General features: G+C 47.5%; 1 protein-coding gene across 3 annotated transcripts in view; it reads right to left on the reverse strand.

Annotated features, from left to right (window-relative positions):
* The window catches only part of MFHAS1 (malignant fibrous histiocytoma amplified sequence 1), a 116,989-nt gene that overhangs the window by 8,884 nt on the left and 83,839 nt on the right, over positions 1 to 24,266 (reverse strand). The window contains exons 2-3 of one of the 3 annotated variants that reach the window (XM_039541207.1): positions 10,558 to 10,684; positions 2,800 to 3,251 (exon numbers count right to left, since the gene is read on the reverse strand). In XM_039541207.1, coding sequence (XP_039397141.1) covers positions 3,248 to 3,251; positions 10,558 to 10,684 — 131 coding nt within the window. In that variant the 3' untranslated portion in view covers positions 2,800 to 3,247. Of the gene's footprint in view, positions 1 to 2,799; positions 3,252 to 9,441; positions 9,861 to 10,398; positions 10,685 to 24,266 lie in introns of those variants that run through there. The other 2 variants (XM_039541206.1, XM_039541205.1) reach the window with 2 other exon arrangements.

The raw sequence follows: 24,266 nt of genomic DNA on the forward strand, positions 1-24,266 counted from the left end.
CCCGGCTCGCTCTCTGTAGTGGGGCGGCTGCCTCGCTCCTGGGTAAACAGGGCTGTGGCCAGGTGAGCAATCAGCTGGGCTGATTGGCCTAGCAGCCTCAGCTGTGGCCACGCCCCAATCAGGGCCCCGCTGGCCCTTAGAAGAGGGCAGTGGGCCAGGAGCAGGCAGGCTCCCTCCAGCTGAGGAGGGAGATGGACCTGGCTGCCTGAGTGCTAAAGGGTGCTGGAGTGAAGCCGGGCTGGGGAAAGGCCAGAGGAGCTCCGGGCCAGCAACCCCCCAGGCTGCAGGGCCTTGTACAAAGCCCCTGGAGGTACTGGGTGCAGGGAAAGGCAGCAGGTCAAAACTTCCCTTGCCATTGATGACTGGCTTATACAGACTGCAGTCGGCTCCAGTGAAAGGGGGCGAGATGGTGACTGGCAGTGGCCCACAGGCTGAGGCAAGGTGGGGATAGAGGGTGGGGGTTCCCCAGGGAGGGGAGACTGGAGGGGCAGCACCCCAGGTAAAAGGGCACCAGGGGCCGGGAGGGACACGGGGGCCAGCAACAGCGAGACACTGGCAGAGGACGCTCTGGAGCTGGTAAAAAGAGCTAATTCCCAGATATATCAGCAGGAGGGGCTGCTGGGTGAGTCTCCACCCCGCTACACTCTCCCAGAGGTAAAGCGCTAATTTGCAACTGAAGTCTGGGGACGTGTGTCTGACCAATACGTGGCGCTTTTTCAGTTGCTTTTCTCAACACATCTGCACTTTGAGGAGGAGAGGAGCAGCAAGACGCGCAAGAGTTGTCTGCCTTAAAAGGTGACTGACAGGGTCCCTTGGAGGGAGAGGAGTCAGTCATATCAAGCCCCCTGTGGTGGCGTTCTCCCCCATGTTAGCCCATGTAAGATGGCTCCCGTACCCTTCTGTGATGGGGTAGTAGCACCTAGTGGTCAGCCTACCCCACCCCCTGGGATGGCCCTTTAAGGGTCTGGAAGGGTCCAGCACATACAGAGAATGACCTAACCAACTAAAGCCTTCTTCTGCCCCGGAGCTGTGCCCCATCCTCACTGACTTGGCTTCCCCTGCATGGGACAAGGTGGCTCCTGCTTCAGCTCTGCCCTCCCCTCCCAGAAGCAGGGAGAGAACTGGAAAGGAAGAAAGAGACTTGCCCTTTTCAGAGAGATTCTGCCCCCTGCCATCCATGAACAACGTGCGGCCCGTACTCCTGCCACCCCTAGCCAGTGACCTGGCAGCTCCAGTCCTTGCAGGGACAGAGAAGACAGGGGAAGTCAGCAATCACTGGGAGAGGGTGGCCAATGTTAGCAGTGTGGAGGATCGAATGGCCAGTATTCACTGCAGGGTGGGGGTGGGGAGTGACACACTGGGATGATTTAGTTGGGAATTGGTCCTGCTTTGAGCAGGGGGTTGGACTAGATACCTCCTGAGGTCCCTTCCAACCCGGAGATTCTATGATTCTATGGATTCATTGTAATGGGGTGTGGCATCGATATTAACTGAGCCTGCATGTGGCACAGACATGACTTGGAGGTGAGGGGGAGGAGTGCTTGTCTCTTAGAAGGACACTGTAGATATTAACTCAGCTGCAGCCAGTCATGTAATGAGCTTGGGCTTAGAGCCACTGAACACTGGTGCTCGTAAAAGCAATTTTGTAATGCCAGCCAGGAGATGGGATTTCTGTTCTGCAAAAAAAAAATTGAGTTTGAGGGGAAATATCATCCCGAATCAGGACAAAAAGCCACAAAACTTGAATGTTTTGTGGGGATGAAATTCCTAAATTATTTGCTTTGGAAATACTGACACATTCCCACAGTGGGACCATTTCAGTGTTTCCAAAACAAAATGTGCTCCCTGAAATCACCTGCTCTGCGGTAGCACAAGGAGCTGACAGTCTGGGAAGCCCACCAGGTGAGCTGTGGAGAACAAGGGAGCCCCAGTGGCCAGTTTGCCTGCCTGGTTCCCAGCACAAGTGCTGGTGGAATCAGCCTGTTTACACGGCACATTCCGATCCCACCAAACCAATCCTTGGATGGAATGTCCAGCCAGCACTAGGTGTTTGGTGGGGAGCAGTAGTGAATGGAGGATCCATCCTGCAAGAAAGCGGGTGGAACAGCGAGGGGCAGGGGTATCTTTCCAGCCCTGTACCAGTGAGTGTCATTTGAATGGGAAGGGTTAGGATAATGTCCTAGCTCTACACCATGGTGAATTTAGGAGAGGATTCAAAGTAACCGATCTGGCTGAGATTTAAAGAAGGTTTACAAACGCCACAGAAAGCAGGATACGTACAGGCAGCGTGTGGGTTTGTGCAAATGAGAGACAGCACCAGCACATCGGGGACTTAAAACACGTAACTGATTGGTTAGGTGCAGTTCAGCTGCTCCAAAACTCAACCTGCTACAAACCACGCATCATGTGTCAACTATAATCTAGCACATGCCAGCCCAGAGCTGGACTGTCCTCTTATTCCATCTCAACCTTCGATATGTGAAACCCACCAGCGAGCGAATTAGGTTCACGTACATTTACAATCTCATAGTTAAAAAATGCATCTGCAGTTAACTGTCTGGGACAGTAATTTTGATACTGGAATTCATACCATGTGAAACTCTCTCTATTAACAAGCTGCCCCAGTCCACCCCTCCACCAAATTATGGGAGGAACATTTGTGCCATAGATTGCTACGGTGCAGAAGAGCCAGACCGCACTGGCCTGCTCTACCGGTCTGCTTTTAAAGAGATACGATAGCTACATGCACGCTGTCAAACCCCACTAAAAAATATGACTGATGCAACCCCAGACACTCACCTGTAAGGAACCAACTCCAGGAAGCTCCACAAAAGCAAGTCTCAACTGACTTTTCTTCAGTTACATCTGAATGAAAAAGTACTGAGAAAATTTTTACATTCATCAACAGGTCCAAATGGGTGCACAGCAGGGTCCATAGAATTTCAATCCCAGTGTTTCATCTCCAGCCAATAATGCTGCCATCTGATTGCTGCAAGACTATTGTTCCACGTCACATCTGCTCATCAGTGACCTTCAGATTGCACTGTACACTTAAGTTCTCAAGGGTCTCTCAGGAGAGACACACTTAGCTGTGTTCCCACTTCAAATAGTTCAGAGTTCCAAAGTCTGGTCTCGTTGTAAAGGCAGGACTCCAAACCCAAGAGAGACAGTAGCACTACAGATCCTTCAGCCACACCGCAGTTTCACACGCTGCCCGATGTAAAACCTTTAGCACTAGCATTACCATTCATCTGGAGGAGAGAAGGACAAAGAAACCGTCTTGTAGCAGCAGTCTTTCATGGCTTATAGTAGCAGCAAAGAGTCCTGTGGCACCTTATAGACTAACAGATGAATTGGAGCATGAGCTCTCGTGGGTGAATCCCCACTTTGTTGGATGCATCTGTTAGTCTATAAAGTGCCACAGGACTCTTTGCTGCTTTTACAGATCCAGACTAACACGGCGACCCCTCTGATACATGGCTTATAGTGTTCATGATGAACAGATTAATACACATTCTGTTTTCTTCCAGATGCCAAATAAGGGGAGTACTCAGTCTAAATAAAATAGCCCTTTTCCAGAACAGACGGGGTTTCTTTGTCACGGGTTTGCTGGCAACTACTCCGGGATGGGGGCACTAGTGTTAGGTGCTACCTAGGGCAGACTGAATATTGGGGGCACAAGCCTTACAGTCCATCTCACACTGTTTAGTTTGAGGGTAGAAATTTCTTTGCTTCTGAGATCTAACAGTGTCAAGCAAACAAAAGGCGAGATGTGCAGCTGTGGTTCAGGGGCTTCAGGAGATGCAAGGTCTACAGACAGAGCTGTGTTTGAAAACTGCATCCACACACAACTCAACACAGCTTCCCCCCTCTCCCAAGCGGATTTAAACCCAGTTGGCCCATTGCAGGGAGACAAGGGCAAACTGTGCTCAGAACTAGTGTCAGACAGTGAACGAGACCAGTGAGGATCTAAAAGCAGGAAAGAACACCAAGGCTGGTGCCCAAGAGGAGGCCAGCCAGCCACGTGTCCAGCTGACGTGCTTTGCACACCTTTGTCTGCTACCATTATAGAGTGCACCCCTCCCCACACGGGGGAACACATGGGACATGAATCTCTGAAGAGAGACTCAGCAACGGGTTTGGGAACCTCTGCCATAGCGGACGCTTGCATCCAGAGAAGCAAAGACACCATTTTAAAACCTGGAGCTTTCTATCTGCTCTGAGCAGGGGGCGGGACTAGATACCTCCTGAGGTCCCGTCCAACCCTGAGATTCTATGATCAAGTGATGTGTAGCCAGAACAACAAAAATAAAGGATACTTCCTGTAACTGGGAGTTCTTTGAGATGTGTGGTCCCTATCTGTATTCCACGCATGGGCAGGCATGTGCGCCATGCGCCCAAGTCCACAGATTTTAACAAGTAGTGTCAGCTGGCCCCCCCTCACACAGTAGATCTCCTTATGCTCCTGAGCAAGGGTACAAGAGGCAGTGTGGGTTGATGCCCCCTCAGTTCCTCTTCCTGAGAATTTAACCAGATGTGAAAGCAGAGGGGACGGAGGGCGGGTCGTGGAATACATCTCAAAGAACTTCCCATTACAGTCAGCAACCTCCATTTCTCCTTCAAGAGCTGGTCCCTACATGTATTCCACGCGTGGGTGATTGGCAAGAAGTGCTCAGACTGGAGGTGGAGGCAAGGAAGTCAGCAACAAAGATGTGTGCACTACTGCAGATCCCACTGCTGCAAATGCAGCAGAGGCCTGGACTAGTGCGCAATCTACAGCAAGTGTGTGTCTGGAGCTCCAAGTCGCTGCTCTGCATATGTCCTGCGTTGAGACTTCCTGCAGGGATGCTATCATGGTGGCCTGTGCCCTCGGGTAGTGTGCTATTATGCCTCCGGGAGGCGGAATGTGAGCGAGCATGTAGTACTTCATAATGCAGCCAGAAACCCACTTAGAAACCCTTTGAGGCGACATAGCTGTGACATTCTACACCTTGGGGGAGTGTGCTTTAATCCCCATATTCCTCATTTTTATGTGATCGCGATCTTACATATAAAGCAGGCCATGTGAGGTATCAGGGGAAAGGTTATGATCTGCTGAAAGTCATTTCTCTATCCATAGATGTGTATAATCACTGCATGTGAAGTTATGAGAATTGTGTTGTATGGTGATCACTAAAACATGCTGTAAGTTGGGGAATCAGCCAGATATTAGCTCCCCAGAGACAACAGCATGGAAAATAACCAATGCCTGGGCAGGTGTCAAACAACCATCACCAGCCATTGTCCAGCAAGGGAGCTACAATTCAATGACTCACCTGCATAAGGCCACACCAGGGGAATTGCTCAACCTTGCTTGGAGATTCAGCAATGCCTCCAGACATGCCTGGACTTGTGTTTTCCAAGCACAAGGCCTGAGGGTATAAAACAGACAGAAGGGCCATATGTTTGGCCTCTTCTCCTGCCCCCACCTATGCTGCAAGCAACTAAGACACTGATAAGACAAGACTCCAACAGAGGATATTGGCCCAGGTTTAAAGAACAAACCTGTATATTAAGGACTGCAATATCCAGTGGGGTGAGAAAACAGCTTAATCTAGATGTTTTCCAGTCTAATAGGGTTGGGAGTTTAGGTTGCGTGCTTATATTTCACTTCTTTTGGTAACTAACTGACTTTTTCCCTATCACTTATAATCACTTAAAAATCTATCTTTTGTAGTCAATAAATTTGTTTTGAGTGTTTATCTTTACCAGTGAGGTTGTATGAAGTGTGTGGCAAATCTGCTCAGGTTTGACAGAGGTATATCCACTTTCCATTGATGAAGTGGTGAACCAATTAATACATTTGCATTGCTCATCTTGTGCAGTGCAAGACGGTACATTCCTGGGGCACAGTGCTGGGAGCTGGTGGGATCTGGCTGGTGCCTTTCCCTGGTTGATTCAGGAGTGGCTCTGGGAGCATTCACACAGTCCAGCTGGGTGTGGGGCTCCACATGCCGTTGTGCTGAGTGATGACAGCTCCTGGAGGGGTTGCTGCTGGTCACTAGCAAGGCATCATGAGAGACAGCTCAGGCTGGAGAGAGTTCAGGGGGTACAGTGGTCCCACAAGTCCCAGGCTGCACCCTGGGGATCCTGTCACAACAGATTGACCTTGGGATTTCTCAGGTATCATGATGGAGTGTCTTGGTGATTTTCTGATGGGTTTGGTTCTTTGCAGGTAAAAAGCCAGCGAATGCTGGACGTCAAGAGAATGAAGTCTCTTCTCTTTGGGAGAAGTGTGCGGTTTGGGAAAAGAGACAGGTAAGTGAATACGCTGGTTAAGGTAAAATTCAGAGACTAGCCTGGGAAGAAATTCAGGGTGAAAGCAAAGGGATACCTTGTGCTTCTGAAATACCATAAAGGGAGGATCCGCCAAGAGGGCTCCCAGTTTGTTGACCCTCCTGGGTGAAGCGATGGCCAAAACACCACTTTCATGGATGGTGACACAGGGAGGGGAGTAGAAAAGGGGAGTAGAGAAGGGTCCTTTTTAGGTTTTGACCATCAAACAAAGGAGGCCATGATCCTGGTGGGAACCTTGGAGTCGATGTGGTCCTTGTTGGGTGAGTTGACTGAGCTGAGCCAGGCCTGTAGGCAACACAGATGAAGTCTGGCAAAGTTGTCACATTAGTACATGCTGCCACATGGCCTAGCAGTGATATGCACATTCTCACTGTAGCCTTTGGTCTGCGGGAAATCAAATAAATCAGGTTGCACATCATTTGAAACCTTTCTGCAGGGAGGAAGGCTCTTGCAGAAAGAGTCCATTGTTGCCCCCAATACATTTTGTCAGCTTCATGAGGGATAAAGGGGATTTTTCTCTGTTCATGCAAACCCCCAGTGCTGTGAGAAGCTGAATGAGGAATTGAATAGCTGATGTGATCCCCCATCGAGAGGGTCCTAACAGGAGCTAGTCATCCAGATACAGAAAACTGTATGGTCCTGACATCTCATCAGTGCTGCCACCACAGAAAAAACTTTTGTAAATGCTTTGGGGGCTACCACTAGTCCAAAAGGGAGGACTCGGAATTAGAAGTGCTCCTGACCCACCATGAACTGTACGAGCCCCCTGTGGGAAGGGTGAATGTCTATATGAAAATATGCATCCATGTTGAGAGCTGTGACCCATATTACCTCTTCAAGAGGAGACTATTGATGCCAACTTAACCATCCTGAATTTTGACTTTCAAATGAAGATGTTGAGGTGCTAAAGATCCAGATTGGGTCTCCATCCTCCATGTTTTTGGGGACTAGGAAAAATGGACACTAGAATCCTCTTCCTTGATACTGAGGCAGGACATGTTCTATTGCCCATCGGTATAATAGGGATTCTACTTCCTGTTGAAGGGTCATCTAGTGAGACTGGTCCCCAAAGAGGGACCGGGAAGGGGGCTTGTGCAGAGGGAAGGGGAGGAACACTATGGAGTATCCCTGATGGATAATCTCCAAGACCCAACCAACTGTCATGATTAGCTCCCAGTTCCAGGCAAAAAGAGTAAGATGGCCCCCAAAGGTGATGGAAAAAAGGATAGGTGGAATCAGAGATCACAGAATATCAGGGTTGGAAGGGACCTCAGGAGGTCATCTAGTCCAACCCCCTGCTCAAAGCAGGGCCAATCCCCAGACAGATTTTTGCCCCAGATCCCTAAGTGGCCCCCTCAAGGACTGAGCTCACAACCCTGGGTTTAGCAGGCCAATGCTCAAACCACTGAGCTATCCCTCCTCCAATGGCACATGGGTCTCGACTAAGATGCCAAAAGTGGCTCCTAGCAGTGGGCTGGGAATGGGTTGTGGTAGAGGTGGTAGAGGGGGCTTAAAAGCAGGGCCTCTCAGTCTTCTGTTGCTTGCATGGAGGCTCAGCAGGATGTTGGTAGTAGAAAGCATGAGGAGGAGGAGGAGGAAGTGGTCTTGTTTTATAGGTTTGCCTCTAGTGCTTCCTTCTCTGGGCTAGTGGGCAGATCCCCAAGGAGCAAAGGTCGGACATCAAGTCCTTTAACAAATAAAGAGTTATTAATTTTCTCACTGAAGAGGTTCAACTTGTCAAAGGGAAGATCTTGGATAGTATTCTGCACTTCCCTGGGAAATTCTGAGGACTGCAACCAAGAATCCCTCCTCACAACAATACCAGTGGCCAAGCTTGTTGATGCTCTATCCACTGCATCAACTGCAGCCTGAACAGCCATTTTTGCCACCAACTTGCCCTCCTCTAGTAAGGAGAGGAATTGGGCTCTGTCAACAGGGGAAAGCTTGTCCTGAAAGGCCACCAGCCTAGAATAGTTGTTGAAGTTGTACTTTGGTGATGCGGAATTGCAAGCCCACAAAGAAGACCTTTCTCCCCAGGAGGTCCAGTCTCCTGAAGCCTTTGTCTGACAGGATGGTCCTTATGTATAGTGACCTAGTCCTCTCTGTAGCAACCTGTACCACCAGAGAGTCTGGAGCACCAGGGAGTCTGGAGCAGGGTGGAGGAATAAAAATTTGGCTCCCTTTGGTGGGACCAAAATGCACCTGTTGGCCCTCAGAGGTGTGGGGGTACAGGATGATGGGGTTGCCAATCTTACTAGTTCCAATATGGCCTCATTAACTGGGAGAACCAACTTACTTGGGCCCTGAGGCTGCAAAATGTCCAACCAGTTGGTGTGGGCCTTGGGTTTCCTCCAGAGGTATCTAGAGACAATTAGCCACTCTTTGCACAAGTCATGGTATTGCTGATGATTGTCCAGTGGGGATGGGGAAGAGGAGATTCCCATCGGGACTGTCTGTACCTGTGGTTCTGGTTTGACATCCTCCTCCTCCTCATACACCAATGAATCTGGTTGTGGGTGAGAAGGAGAAGAGTTGGAAGTCTCCTGGGTGAGTCCCAGGCATCTGCTATCAGGATCCTACAATCCCAAATAAGGCCTGAAAGGGGCAAACTGTTTGAGGGGGACCCCGTGGCATGGAAACATCAGTCCCTAAGAAAGTCATGACTATAAAGGTAGCAACTGTAAGTCCTGGATTGCCTGTTTGGGCTTGGCTCTCTCTTGGGGGGGATGAAGGAGGAGCCAGCTCATCAGATTCATCTGAATCTGAAAATTGCTCCTGTTGGAATGGCGGATCTGGCAGCAGCTGTAAATGATGCCTGATGGTTGTAAGTGAGATGGTTCCTGGGACAACAACATACTATCGTCTTCTGGTGTAGTAATGTCCCTCAGGAGGGCTGGGCCAGAGAAGAGGGGAGAATGTGGATCGGGGAGAAAAGTATCCTCTGGTGCCTTGTAGGTCTGAATATGTCCTAATGCACGGGAGGTTCACATGGTCGGCACCGACGGTATGGGTGCATTCCTGGCGTGATGAGTTCTTTGGGCAGGTAAGTCAGTACCAAAGAGTCTGGACCGTTGTGGACAGGACCAGCACACGGCTGTCTTTATGCTTCAGTGCCAGAATCACCAGTGCATTCTTCTTCCTACGTGCTTTACCCTTAAGCCAGGGTTGTGTGTGGTTTAGGTTTTTTTTGTTTGTTTGTTTGTTAAATTGTTGTGGGTTTTTGTTTTGGTCTGTCAGAACTGGTTCTTTAGGACATGTAAGGGTTTGCTTGACCTCAATGGACTCGGGGAAGGAGTGCATCTCTTATGGACAGTCACTGATGGGGGTCTGTCCTCATGCCCATGAGTGCCCCTTATTTTCGTGGGAAGTCCTGGAGGGCTCCACTCCTAAGCATGTGCTCATAAGGGTGCTGCTCATTTGTTGAGGCTGAAGAACATGTGTCTCTCCCTGGCTGCATTGGAGAGGGGCCTCATGGCCTTCTTCATCAAGCATTCCTAAGGCAAAGCTGACGGGCTTTGTGATTTCTCAGTGGAAACAAGAGACAAAATATGCATGTCACCCAAACAGTAGAGGCAGCATTGCTATTCATCACTGATGGAAAAGGATCTAGGGCGGGAGATGCAGTTTTTGAACATGGGACTCTGGGCATAGTCCCAGACCATGGGGAAGAAGTCCTTGTTCCGGGGAAATAAACTACACTAGAACTATAATTGTACTAAGCTAAAAAGAATAAATTATTCACCAGCCATTTTATTTACAGGTTTTCTGAAAAGCTGAAGAAGGACAGGACACTGGATTCTGACTCTGGCCATGTGGTGGTTAGAAGGAACTGAGGTGGTGTCTACCCACACTGCCTCTGATACCCTCAACTTGGGAACACGAGGAGATCTACTGCGCCAACAGACACTACTTGTTAAATTCTCTGGGCACGGGAGCATGGTGTGCATGTGTACCCACACATGGAATATGCACACGGACCAGCACTCAAAGAAGAATCACCAGTTAGTCAAACATTTCCTTCATTCAGCAAAACAAACTGAGGAGGATTTTGCTTTACTGTACCTTTATTCTGAGAAGGGGATGTCCACATCCCACTAATAATTAGAACAGTCCCTGGGCTCTGTGGCGGCTAGTTTTCAAAAATGCTTAGCGAGGGCTTGTCTTATGTAGGGTTTTTGGTATGTACTGAAATTGGGGGTCCGTGCATCTCTCAGAGCTCACTTGGAACAAGGGCTGATGACCGTCGGGGTTGGGGGATAAACCAATGCGACATTGACTCTCTCGCTGCCATTTCTGGGGCAGATTATTTCCATCACTCCCTCTGGTCTAGGCTGACTCAGCAATTCTCCTGAGAGAGAGAGAGAGAGAGAGAGAGAGATTGAACATCACAGCCATATTCACAACACAGCTCATTTCACAAAGACCCCTAAGGGAGACAGCTAAGACCAATGTCATAAAATGTTCTATAAGGAATTTTATTTTTCAACCCAACAGAATTCTCATCTGCATAACCATGGTGGTGATTATAGCTGGAAGAACGTAGCTCCAGACAAAGGCAATATCAGCCATTACTCCCGGCTCCCCTAACCTGCATCACCACAGACTGACTCAAAAGATCTTTAGCTAGACACTGCAAATTGAAGTCGGTCTCTAGAGTCTAATGAGGCAAGGACTGCAGAGTAGGTGTTCCTAATTAGGATTCAAGGGCAGATGGGATCTGAAATTCACCTTCCAACAAAGCTCTGCATACACAATATGAATTATAGGTGTCAGTAAGGCAGCTGGCAGGCCAGTGGAGACAGCTATAGACATCCCCCTATTATTTGCATCTATGCAGTACAGTGATTGGCACCATACCCCCCCCCCCCACACACACACACACCTGGAGAGATTATCCTACCATGGAATAAGTCAGTACAAATCTAGCTAGAGGGATTCTATGACTACCCAGTGGAGACTCTATTCCTTTGCATTAACCAGAAGAGGCCAAATTTGAGCATCATTAAAAATTTAACAGGAGTACTTGTGGCACCTTAGGGACTAACAAATTTATTTGAGCATAAGCTTTCGTGGGCTACAGCCCACTTCATCGGATGCATGCAGTGGAAAATACAGTAGGAAGATAGATATATATACACAGATAACATGAACAATGAGTGTTACCATTGGTGTTACCACTGTTTCATGTTCTCTCTGTGTGTGTTCTCTCCTACTGTATTTTCCACTACATGCATCCGATGAAGTGGGCTGTAGCCCACGAAAGCCTATGCGCAAATAAATGTGTTAGTCTCTAAGGTGACACAAGTACTCCTGTTCTTTTTGTGGATACAGACTAACACAGCTGCTACTCTGAAACCTGTCATTAAAAATTTAGATTCTGGGATGCAACTTTCCCAGGGGTTGCTGCTCTCTAGCTCAGAGATCACGCTGCACCAGGCTGCTGGCTCTTTGTTTGCTGGCTGGAGTACGTGTCCTATGCTCCTATTTAGAGCAAAATGCTGTGTGTCAAATCCTGCTCTCGGAAGCTCCTGCACAACCCTCCATGCAGTCAATGGGAGTGCCAGAGGTGCATTCCATGGCAGAATGTTGGCCTCTTATTTTGACCTCTTGCACAGCATGTCCATCTTCTGCACTGGCCCTTATGGAATTAAGCATAGCAAATAAAAGAGCATTCTGCAGCTGCCTGCTGAGTGGCAGTGGTGGTGAATTTCTACAGCTGACCCATATGCCAGGGCTCACTACAGCAACTATGCCATGAGTCAGGCAAGTTCATTTGGTTGATAAAAAGCTACTCCTGGTTAGCCAGTTACTGACACCCAACATCACAGAAGAGACAAGGTAGGGCCCTGCGTCAGCTACAGTCATGTGAAGAGGACATAAGTGAAGAGACAAATGGACCAAGCCCTAAGTGTTTGATCCTGGAATGAAGAGCTGTGGTAGCAACATCCCTTTACCCCCAGGTCTACACTACAGGGTTAGGTCGAATTTAGCCGTGTTAGGTGGATTTAAAAATGACCGTGTCCACACAACCAACCCCGTTCCGTCGACCTAAAGGGCTCTTAAAATCAACTTCTGTACTCCTCCCTGGCATGGGGAGTAGCGCTAAAATCGACTTTGCTGGGTCGGATTTGGGGTAGTGCGGATGCAAATTGACGTTATTGGCCTCCAGGAGCTATCCCAGAGTGCTCCATTGTGACTGCTCTGGACAGCACTTTGAACTCCGATGCACTAGCCAGGTACACAGGAAAACTTTTGAATTTCGTTTCCTGTCTGGTCAGCATGGCAAACTCAGCAGCACAGGTGACCATGCAGTCCCCCCAGAATCGTACAGTGTAGAATGTTTCTACACTCCCCCTATCATCTCTGTCCTTGAGGTTATTGCACATTAGAAGGCAAAAAAAACAACAACCAATCTCGCGATAACATGTATTTCCAAGCTTAAGTAAATGGGGGAGGGGAGGGGGAGAGACAGGAAGGCTAAATCAGAAATCAAATAAAAAGTCAAATCTCTGGAGGTTTCCCCAGCTCCATTAGGAGAGAACTCTTACTTATTTTCTAAGCCTCACCTTAGTCTTTAGCTTGTGCAAGTAGCCTTCCCACAGCACGGCTCTCATTGTAATCTCTCTAGCTTCTCTAAAGCTGGTTTGGTGTCTGTAACCAGACCTGTCTCTTTTTCTCTTGCTTAATATCACTTAAATCTCTGTTCCTTGTTAATAAATGTGCTTGTTTTATTACCAAACCATCTCAGTACTGCTATTCTGAATGAAAGCCTGAGTCGTCAGCTAACCTAACAGGCTGATGTGTGCTCTGTTTCCTTGGAGGCAGCAAACAAGTCCTGTGACTGTCCAGTGAAAGGGACACTGCAAGGAGACATCGGAGGGACTTGAGAACTGGGATTTGCTGATGGCTACCTGCAAGACAAGGTTTAGACTGGCAAAGTCCCAGAGAGTTTACTGACAAGGCAGACAGGCTGTTGTGTCCAGACAGAACCTCACAGTGGCGGAGTTGGCAGGATGACTCATCATTTGAAAGCACTGAGATATGCAAGGAGCCTATACAGACTAAGGGTATGGCTACACTTACGAGTGGCAGCGCTGGTAGTTTGCAGCGCTGGTTATCCAGCTGTGTAGGAACAGCGCTGGTGTGTGGCCACACTCACAGCATTTGCAGCGCTGTTGGGAGTGATGCATTATGGGCAGCTATCCCAGCGTTCAAGTGGCAGCAACGTGCTTTTCAAAAGAGGGGGGTGGGGTGGGGTGTAGTGTGACAGGGAGCGTGGGGAGAGAGAGAGAGAGGGGATTTTTGGAGCCAACACTGTGTGTTAGCTTCCTGCCTTGAAAAAAATCAGAAAATGTTTCCGACCCCTTAGTCTTAACTCTTAATTGCAAACAGCCTGCATCTTCTCTGTCAAGCAAACACTCACTCCCTGCCTGCCTCATTCACAGGGGTTATCTCATTTGATTGATCACAGCAAACAGGAGCTGTGTTGGTTTTTTAGATAAGCAGCTCCGGAGAGCCGGAGCTCCGAGTTCACAACAAAACAAAGAGAGGCTGCATAACAAAACAAAGAGAGTGATTTAGTTAAAAGCATTCTGGGATATCTGCTAATACCCTGGAGGCCAATAACAGCGCTGGTGTGTGTCCACACTTGATGAGCAGCGCTGGATCACCAGCGCTGCAATGCTTATTCCCCATGCAGACCCAGGTGTACGGCCAGCGCTGCAGCCAGGGAGTTGCAGCGCTGGATGTGCCCTGCAGGTGTGGACACTTACTAATTGCAGCGCTGGAAAGCCTCCACCAGCGCTGCAAATCTCAAGTGTAGCCATACCCTGAGAAGGCAGAAATAACGGCTGTGCTGCAAAGCCACAAACAGGTATTTTCTAATATGCCAGGGATAAGTCCATTTTCATTTTAAGCATAAATGTGCTTCCTTAGAAAGAGCTGTGTTGTAACTTAACTGTGGGCAATTACGCCTTTGATAGCTGTGAGGAGAAAGCAAAGCAGGCTTGCTTAGGTAGTCTGACTTGCTGGAGAACTCACAGTGGAGCCTGGAAAAACCCCGGTCCAGAGGCAGAAAGAGGCAGGTCTCTGTGCAAGAGAGGTGATAGCAGGAGAGCAGGGTGGATTGATTTAAATCAAGGTGATTTATGTACCCAAGTGGAAAGCCTCAATTTAAATCATTGATGTTAATCAACTTTTCCATTTGTACTTCAGTTTCTTAAAAACCAGTGCGTTCTCATTACTTGATCTGGCCACTAAAACATGCTGATTTACAATAAAGCCTTTACACTAGATTTGATACATCTTTTTGCTACCTAGGAGGGTCCACTACAACTATATACATTTATTTAAGCAATTATATAGCTTCATATTTTCAGATTCTTACTAATCATACATTTTAGTATGTTAGAAAACAGTGAATTATATATTGTTTATTTACCAGATAATTAACTTTTTGCTCATGATTTGGGTCAAGCTGCAGTAGCATGGTAACTGAAATTTTAATTATACACACAACAGAGTACCAAATTTATTTTTACTAAAAAAAGCCATTGACACAGTATCACAACATGATCTATTGTGCCATATTTATAAAGCTTAACCTCAAAAGTCAGATTTTTTTCTAATTCTTTATATAGACAAGTGGCCTTTAAATCAAAGATTTTGATAGAAACTCATGGATTCAGCAGTTATTTTTTTATTTAAATGTTTTAAGAGATTATAAGTAGTTTAGGCCTTAACAAATTTTGTATTAAATTCAGCTTTTATTTAAAAACAGATTAAAAACAAATAATTTAAATTAAAAAAAACAAGCATTGATTTTTTTAATCCACCCTGTTGAGGAGCCAGGAGCCTAGAGTGGGTGCCTGGTTGGACCACAGAGGGGGAATACAGGCGCAGTTGCTCTGAACGGTGGCACTGACATTGTCCACATGATGTTATGAACTATTCTCATTTGCTAAGCAGTAACCACGTGCTGACATGTTCCCATTACCAACCCCAAGCTGTCTGGTCCCAAGAATAAATTTATTCAAAGCATTCTGCTGATAAATCTTGCTGTTAAGTTTAAAAAAAAATCCTATTACAAAAGATTACTCCCCGCCCCCCAAAGCCAAACAGAACAACTGCACTGATAGTGACCCCACAACAAGCACTGTGAAATTTAGCGCTGTCATTTCAGGAGTATCCAAATACCGCATTTTTTTTTCTGTTGTGGTTATCTTCTCCATTTTTGTGAGCAAGGAGATGTACAAAATACTTGGTCTTTAAAAACAACCAAAGCAGGATTCTTGTAAATTTCAGTTCGCTGCTTGAAAAAAGCAGCATGGCCAGCAGAGTGCAGCAGAAAGCGCACATGTGCACCCTGAGTTTGATATGATCTATAGGGACTCTTCCCTTCTCTTCTATCATCCTAATAAATAGCTGCTAGTTCAAATGTTTCCCTAAGAGTCTGTATAGTGACCAGTTAAATTCAAGTTAATACCGTATTTACGTAAGTCTCTCACCCATATTTTATCTTAAAAAATATTAGTTGCTTTTAAGGCCCACCCACTTTCCTGGAATAGAAGAATATTATTTGTATTTGAAATTAGAAGTTAATTCTAAAAATGTGCCGTCAATTACATGAAAAGTCCCAGGTTAACCAGGATATAAACTAGAACAACATACTAAAGGGCATCTACACTACACAATTCCAGACCCATTTTCCAGCACCAGGGCAGCTGCAATGCTGTTAGCAGTGGTACAAGCTCTAACACAGAATGCAGATGTTCTCAAAGCCATCAGGAAATCAGGTCAGGTATAGAGCAGGGGTTCTCAACCTCTCTCTCTCAGAGGACCCCCTTGACATGCTATAAAAACTCCAGGGCCCAGCGTGGGGGAGGAGGTGGGGAGTGGGCATAGCATAGTTTGACTTCTATTTGGGAGGGGCATGGCCCAGCCTGTCTGGGTTGGGGGGCGGGGGGGGGGGGCCACAACCAAAAATTATAACTGAAAAGGGGGGCTTAGCTCAAAAAGTTTGATAACAGCCAGGTAGCTAGGGGCTGTGTGCAGGCAGGGGGGCAGGTCAGGCTGCAGGGAGAGGGGTAGGTTAGGGTGCAGGGAGAGGGGTACTAGGGGCTGTGTGAGGACGGGAGTAGCTCAGGGTGCAGGGAGGGGGTAACTAGAGGCTGTGTGCACGTAGGGGGTAGCTCAGGGTGCAGGGAGAGGCGTAGTTAGGAACTGTGTGCAGGCAGGGGGTAAAAACTCAATAATAATGGGGGATTTCAACTATCCCCATATTGACTGGGTACATATCACCTCAGGATGGGAGGCAGAGATAACATTTCTTGATGCCTTAAATGGCTGCTTCTTGGATCAGCTAGCCCTGGAATCCACAAGAGGAGAGGGAATTCTTGGTTTAGTCTTAAGTGGAGCGCAGAATCAGGTCCAAGAGGTGAATGTAGCTGGATCGCTTGGTAATAGTGACCGTAATATAATTACATTTAACATCCCTGTGGTGGGTAAAACACCACAGCAGCCCAACACAGTAGCCTTTAATTTCAGAAAGGGGAACTACACAAAAAAAGGTTAGTTAAATAGAAATTAAAAGGTACAGCACCAAAAATGAAATCCCTGCAAGCTGCATGGAAACTTTTTAAAGACACCATAATAGAGGCTCAACTTAAATGTATCCCCCAAATTAAAAAACATAGTAAGAGAACCAAAAAAGTGCCACCGTGGCTAAACAACAAAGTAAGAAGCAGTGAGAAGCAAAAAGGCATCCTTTAAAAAGTGGAAGTTAAATCCTACTGAGGAAAACTGAAAGGAGCATACACTCTAGCAAATGAAGTATAAAAATATAATTAGGAAGGCCAAAAAAGAATTTGAAGAACAGCTAGACAAAGACTCAAAGAGTAATAGCAAACTTTTTAAAGTACATCAGAAGCAGGAAGCTGCTAAACAACCAGTGGGGCCACTGAATGATCGAGCTGCTAAAGGAGCATTGCGGAGAAACTAAATGAATTCTTTGCATCGGTCTTCACGGTTGAGGATGTGAGGGATATTCCCAAACCTGAGCCATTCTTTTTAGGTGAGAAATCTGAGGAACTGTCCCAGATTGGAGGTGTCATTAGAGGACGTTTTGGAACAAATTGATAAACTAAACAGTAATAAGCCACCAGGACCAGATCGTATTCACCCAAGAGTTCTGAAGGAACTCAAATGTGAAATTGCAGGACTATTAACTGTAGTCTGTAACCTATCATTTAAATCAGCGTCTGTACCAAATGATTGGAGGATAGCTAATGTGATGCCAATTTTTAAAAAGGGCTCTAGAGGTGACGCTGGCAATTGCAAGCCTGACTTCAGTACCAGGCAAACTTGTTGAAGCTATAGTAAAGAACAAAATTATCAGACACAGAGATGAAAATAATTTGTTGGGGAAGAGTCAACATAGTTTTTGTAAAGGGAAATCATGCCTCACCAATCTACTAGAATTCTTTGAGGGAGTCAACAAGCATAGAATCATAGAATATCAGGGCTGGACCTCAGGAGGTCATCTAGTCCAACCCGCTGCTCAAAGCAGGACCAATCCCCAGAGATTTTTACCCCAGATCCCCAAATGGCCCCCTCAAGGATTGAACTCACGACCCTGGGTTTAACAGGCCAATGCTCAAACCACTGAGCTTCCCTCAGGGGGATCCAGTGTACTTAGATTTTCAAAAAGCCTTTGACAAGGTCCCTCACCAAGGCTCATAAGCAAAGTAAGATGTCATGGCATAAGGTCCTCTCCTGGACTGGTAACTGGTTTAAAAGATAGAAAACAAAGGGTAGGAATAAATGGTCTGTTTTCAGAATGAAGAGAGGTGAATAGGTGTGTCTCCCAGGGGTCTGTACTGGGCTCAGTCCTGTTCAACATGTTCATAAATGGTCTGGAAAAAGCGGTAAACAGTGAGGTGGCAAAATTTGCAGATTATACAAAAGTTAAGTCCCAGGCAAACTGCGAAGAGCTACAGAAGGATCTCTCAAAACTGGGTGACTGGGCAAAAAAACAGTAGATGAAATTCAGTGCTGATAAATGCAAAATAATGCACATTGGAAAACATAATCCCAACTATAGATATAAAATGATGGGGTCTTAATTAGCTGTTACCATTCAAGAAAGATCTTGGAGTCATTGTGGATAGCTCTTTGAAAACATCCAATCAACGTGCAGCGGGAGTCAAAAAAGCAAACAGAACGTTGGGAATCATTAAGAAAGGAATAGATAATAAGACAGACAATATATTGCCTCTATATAAATCTATGGTACGCCCACATCTTGAATACTGTGTGCAGATGTGGCTGCCCCATCTCAAAAAAGATATTGAATTGGAAAAGGTTCAGAAAAGGGCAATAAAAATTATTAAGGGTATGGAACGTGTTCCATATGAGGAACAATTAATAAGACTAGGACTTTTCAGCTTGGAAAAGTGCCAACTAAGGGAGGATAGGATAGAGGTCTATAAAAACATGACTGGTATGGAGAAAAATAACACAAGAACTAGGGGTCACCAATAGGCAGCAGGTTTAACACAAACAAAAGGAAGTATTTCTTCACACAACGCACAGTCAACTCCTTGCCAGAGGATGTTGTGAAGGCCAAGACTAATAACAGGATTCAAAAAAGAACTAGATAAATTCATGGAGGATAGGTCCATCAAAGGCTATTAGCCAGGATGGGCAGGGATGGTGTCCCTAGCCTCTGTTTGCCAGAAGCTGGGAACGAGCAACAGGGGATGGATCACTTGATGATTCCCTGTTCTGTTCACTTCCTCTGGGGCACCTGGCACTGGCCATTGTGGGAAGACAGGATACTGGGCTAGATGGACCTTTGCTCTGATCCAGTCTGGCCGTTCTTATGTCAGTAAGTGAGGCAGTAGTTGATGCTCGCGCTCTTATGGAGTTGGCCCATATCTATCAGGGCTGTCTCTGCCCTGTCAATTGATAGTAGAGCATAAGCACCCCAAACCCACTTGGAAATCCACTGAGAGGCGATGGCCTGGTCCTCAATTCTTTCCGCTATGGGAACAAATAGTCTCTGAGACTTCCAGAATGGCCTCGTCCTCTGCAGGTAAAAGATACCCTATGGATATCGAGGGAGTGAAGATGTCGTTCCTCCTCTAAGGTGTGCGGCTTCGGAAAGAAGGCAGGTAAATGTAAGGTTGGAAACCACGTTTGACAGAAATCGTGGTTGTAAACGCATGGAAACTTTGTCTTTATGGAACGTGGTGAAAGGCCCCTAGTTTGCCAACCCTTCTTGCAGAGGTAATAGCTCCCGGGAAAGCGACCTTCATGGAGAGAAGAGAAAGGGAGCAGGAGGCCAGGGGCTCGAAGGGCGACCTCATTAAGGGGTTGAATGGGAGGATATGTCTGCATAAGGCCCTTCCAGAATGGAACAGTCAATGGGTGAGTGTAAACTGAGTGCCCCTCCAAAAGAGAGTGGAAAGCGCTCCTGGCCACTACATGCACCTTGATGGAGTTCAGAGCAAGCCCCAACTCTTTCAGAGACAAAAGATAGTCCAAGAAAATATGGACTTATGGCCTATGGGGAAGGCCCTTCGCTTGGTCCCAGGAGGTGAAACATTTCCAGCTGCCTTGATAGAATCGCCTCATGGATTCCTTCCTGCTACTCGAGAAAACATCTAACACTGCAGACAAGCATTCCCTCGTTAGCAAAGATGCCCACGGAGACCTCACCTCGGCCAGGGCAAACAGTTTGAGTCCATGAAACAATTCATGAGGCTCAGGGGCAGATGCATGTCAATGGCACACAGTCCACTGAGGGAACCAGAATGGTAAGCTGCCTCAGAACTGACGATTCACAGGACTCCGGGTGAACTGGTGCAAAACGGGTATGCTGCTCAGGAGCCAGGGCCAGCAGTTCCGGTATGTGGTGCAACTTTTTGTCATGTTTGTGGGCCTTGGATCACACCACTTCCTCATGGATTATGCGTCATCTTTCTTGGGCCTTGAGGAAGACTTACTGCCATGCTTATGCACATGCTTCCTTGCCTCATGTCTAGACCTAGCACAGGGTCCATAGTGCTGGTACCAGCAGAACTGGACTGGAGCTCCGTGATAGGAGGCACACTCCTGGATTGCTTAAGCTGATGTACATGGGGGTTCCTGGCCAGGATCCATGAGGTGCTTCTCAAGGCGGAGAGTCCTACTTCCTGGTACAAGAGGCAGACACTGCACTGGGACACAATGTGGGCTTCCCCCAAGAAGTACAGACAGTGCTGGTGCTCACTGCTGATCAAAAACGAGTGAGGGCAGGAGGCCTAGATCGTGAACCCCAGTATCTTCGGCATAATCCAGTACCCAGATGTGGGTACTGGGGGGCAGTGGGGGGGGGGGGGGGAACCACCAAAGTGACATCCAGAAGTCTTTAAATCCTAAGAAAACTACTACTAACATGAAAAACTACTACAAAAACAATAAAATGCTAACTACATACAGGAACAAAGCAGCCTTTTTTGCTAAGTTTGGGAAGTGTGTCACAAGGGACGAGAGAACAGAAGCAGCTGCGACTCAGTCCATGCGGCAGGGAGAAGGAACTGACGGCGTGGTTCATTCACCCCACCTTTTGTCCCCTCCGTCAAAACTATAAGGCAGTACAAGGGCGCATGCGCGGCCCAACGGACACTTCTACTTTGAAAAGCTCCGGCTTTGGGCGCATGTGCATAACCTTCTGTGGAATACAATCGGGGCCGTCACGCGAAGCAGCACAGCTGAGCACAGAATGACTGCTCCCTGTGCTTGAGCTTCAGGACCAATTTTCAACCTGTTGGTTTGAAAAGTAACTCTCCCATATTAACAATCCTTAAGGATGGACTTTCTGAATGGAGAGCACTGTTAAGTAAAAAATTGGTACCTACATTGACTCCCTTAGCACCTCTGGGAAACATAATTCTCTTTAAACAATTGTCTTCAATGTCTTTTCTCATTGGAACTGATACATGACGCCAAAACTGTGTTTTGTACCAGCACAAACTGCAACAGATTGAGTTCACAGCCAGAGCACTAGAAAACTGTGTCAAGCAGGAATATTTGCATTAAAAATACAAATATCTATTACAGCAGAAAAAGAGACACCATTCTAAGTAATAAAGTGCCTGTACTCCACAGTCACAAACCTCACTGACCTGAATGAGTTAATGTTAGTGTTGATAAAAGGTGTAAGTGCCTTTTTAATTCTTGCCAGAGGAAGTCTGTCCTTAAGAATAAAAGCCTTGCATCATCAGCCCCTTCCTGCCCCACACCCAGCTCCATACAAGAGAGCCCACAAAACCTCTGCTGCAATCCCAGAGGGAGATGGACTCTGTAATTTAACAGCAAGACATATTAAGCCTCTCTTTGATTATACTTAGGCTATGTCTACACTGGCAAATTTTTTCACCAAAAGTTATACCACTTTCATGAAAGTGCTTTAATTCACCTTCTGTTGCATGTCCACCCTGTGCTCCTGTTGCTGGAGTGCATCCACACTAACAGCTCTTGTATCGACAGTGTGCAACTGGCCCTGGGGTGCTTTGAGAAGGGTTTGCAATGCCTCGTGGGGCAGGTACAGCGTCACATGATGCAGGTTTCTCAATCCCATTGTTCCATGGGCATTCTACTAGCTTGCCAGCCACTTTTCAACTGAAGTGTGAGAGACAGGGAGCATGCGTGGGGAGCGGGGGGGTAGAGTGTTTCAGCATGCTGCCTTGTAAGTTCAGATAGCTGCCCTGCCAGAAGCAACCAGTCCTGAGGCAGGGGAAACCCCGACATCAGACACCACCACCACCCCGCCTCCCTCTCTGGCTCTGCACAGCAGAGAGGCGCTCTCGCTCTCTCACACACATCCACCCATGTTAATGTTTTGTTTCCCCTTGCAGAGCAGCACAGCACACTGGCTATCAGAACAGAGCTTTGAAAGAGGAGGGGTGCATGCCTGCTGAGTTCAAAACAATGAGCAGAGTGGTCATTGCAGGTATTGTGGGACACCTCCGGAGGCCAACTGCAGCAATAAAAGCTATCAAGGTGTTTACACTGGCACTACGGCACTAAAGCCTCGGCGCAAAAAGCCTGACCTTATCGTCAAGGTGGTTTTACTACAGCACTGCAATTGAGGGTTCATCACAAAAAGTGGCTTTGCAATGGGTACACCTCTGCTGTTTCAGCGCCAAAAGCTGCCTTTTGGCAAAAAAAAACTTGGCAGTGTAGACCAGACCTTAGACTGAAGTGTGAATCGCAGTTACATCTCATACAGCAGGCTAGGACTCTACCAGTCACAGGGAAAAACAGACAAAACACGGTTACATACCTTTTCGTAACCGTTGTTCTTCGAGATGTGTTGCTCATGTCTATTCTATTATAGGTGTGAGCACGCCCACGTGCAGTCAGAGATTTCTGCCTTAGCAGTACACGTAGGGCCGGCTATGGCACCCTCTGAAGTGGCGTGCTCATGCACCGGTATATCAGGTGCCGCCAGCCTTACACCCTCTCAGTTCCTTCTTGCCCACAACTCCAACTGAGGGGCAGGAGGGCGGGTCATGGAATGGACGTGAGCAACACATCTCAAAGAACAACAGTTACGAAAAGGTAGGTAACCATTTTTTCTTCTTCGAGTACTTGCTCATGTCGATTCCATTCTAGGTGACTCACAAGCAGTATCCACGGAGCTGGGCTCAGAGTTCACAGCTTAGTGGCTTGCAGTACTGCCCTACCGAAGTCAACATCACCCCTGGCCTGCTGGATAAGTGCATAGTGGGATGTAGAGGTATGGACGGACAACCAGGTGGCTGCTCTACAGATGTCCTGGATAGGCACTTGGGCCATAAAGGCTGCCTAAGAGGCTTGCGCCCTTGTAAAGTGGGCGGTGATGATCGCACCTTCGCTTGATCATAGCAGAAGCGAATGCAGGCAGTGATCCAGGAGGAAATCCTTTGAGCAGATACAGAGCAACCCTTCATCCTGTCGACCACAGCGACAAACAATTGTGTCAACTCGCGGAATGGCTTGGTCCTGTTGATGTAGAAGGCCAGAGCCCTCCTGACATCCATGGCATGCAGCCTGTGCTCCTCTTCCGACTTGTGCAGCTCTGGAAAGAAGACTGGTAAGTAAATGTCCTGGCTCGAATGAAACAGAGACTACCTTGGGAAGGAACGCCGGGTGCGGTCTGAGCGGGACCATGTCCTTGTAAAAGACTGTGAAAGGCAGTTCTGAAGTGAGCACCTGAATCTCAGATACTCAGTGGGCTGATGTCACAGTGACCAGGAATGTGACCTTCCAGGAGAGGAGAAGAAGAGAGCAAGACGCCAGAGGCTTGAAGGTTGGGACCCATGAGTTGTGACAGCACCAGATTCAAGTCCCACAGAGGAACCAGATCCTTGACATGCGGGTAGAGGTGCTCCAGGTCCTTGAGGAATCTGGCCGTGATATCCTGAGTGAAAACCAACCTTTCCTCGAACGGCGTGTGGAAGACTGAGATGGCCACTGAATGGACATTGACTGATGAGAGGGACAAGCCCTGGAGCTTGAGATGCAGGAGGTAGTCTAGACTGAACTGCAGCAAAGCTCACTCGGGATGGACACCTTTATCCATGGTCCAGTAGGTGAACTGCATCCATTTGACCAGCTAGGTCGCTCTGGTGCAGGGCTTTCTACTTCCCAACAGGACTTGCTGGACCTCGTCCAAGCACTGCTGCTCCTGCACGTTTAGCCATGCAGCAGCCACGCCGTCAGATGAAGCGCTGCCAAGTTCAGATGCAGACGACTTCCATGGTTCTGGGACAACAGGTCTGCCCTGAGTGACAGCTGGAATGGGGTCGCCACCAAGAGACCCAGCAGGGTGCTGAACCAGTGCTGGCGTGGCCAAGACGGCGCTATGAGGATGACCTTCTCTCTGTCCTGTTTGATCTTCATGA

The sequence above is a fragment of the Mauremys reevesii genome, linkage group 5, assembly GCF_016161935.1.
Source record: "Mauremys reevesii isolate NIE-2019 linkage group 5, ASM1616193v1, whole genome shotgun sequence".
In the NCBI taxonomy this organism is placed as follows: domain Eukaryota; kingdom Metazoa; phylum Chordata; order Testudines; family Geoemydidae; genus Mauremys; species Mauremys reevesii.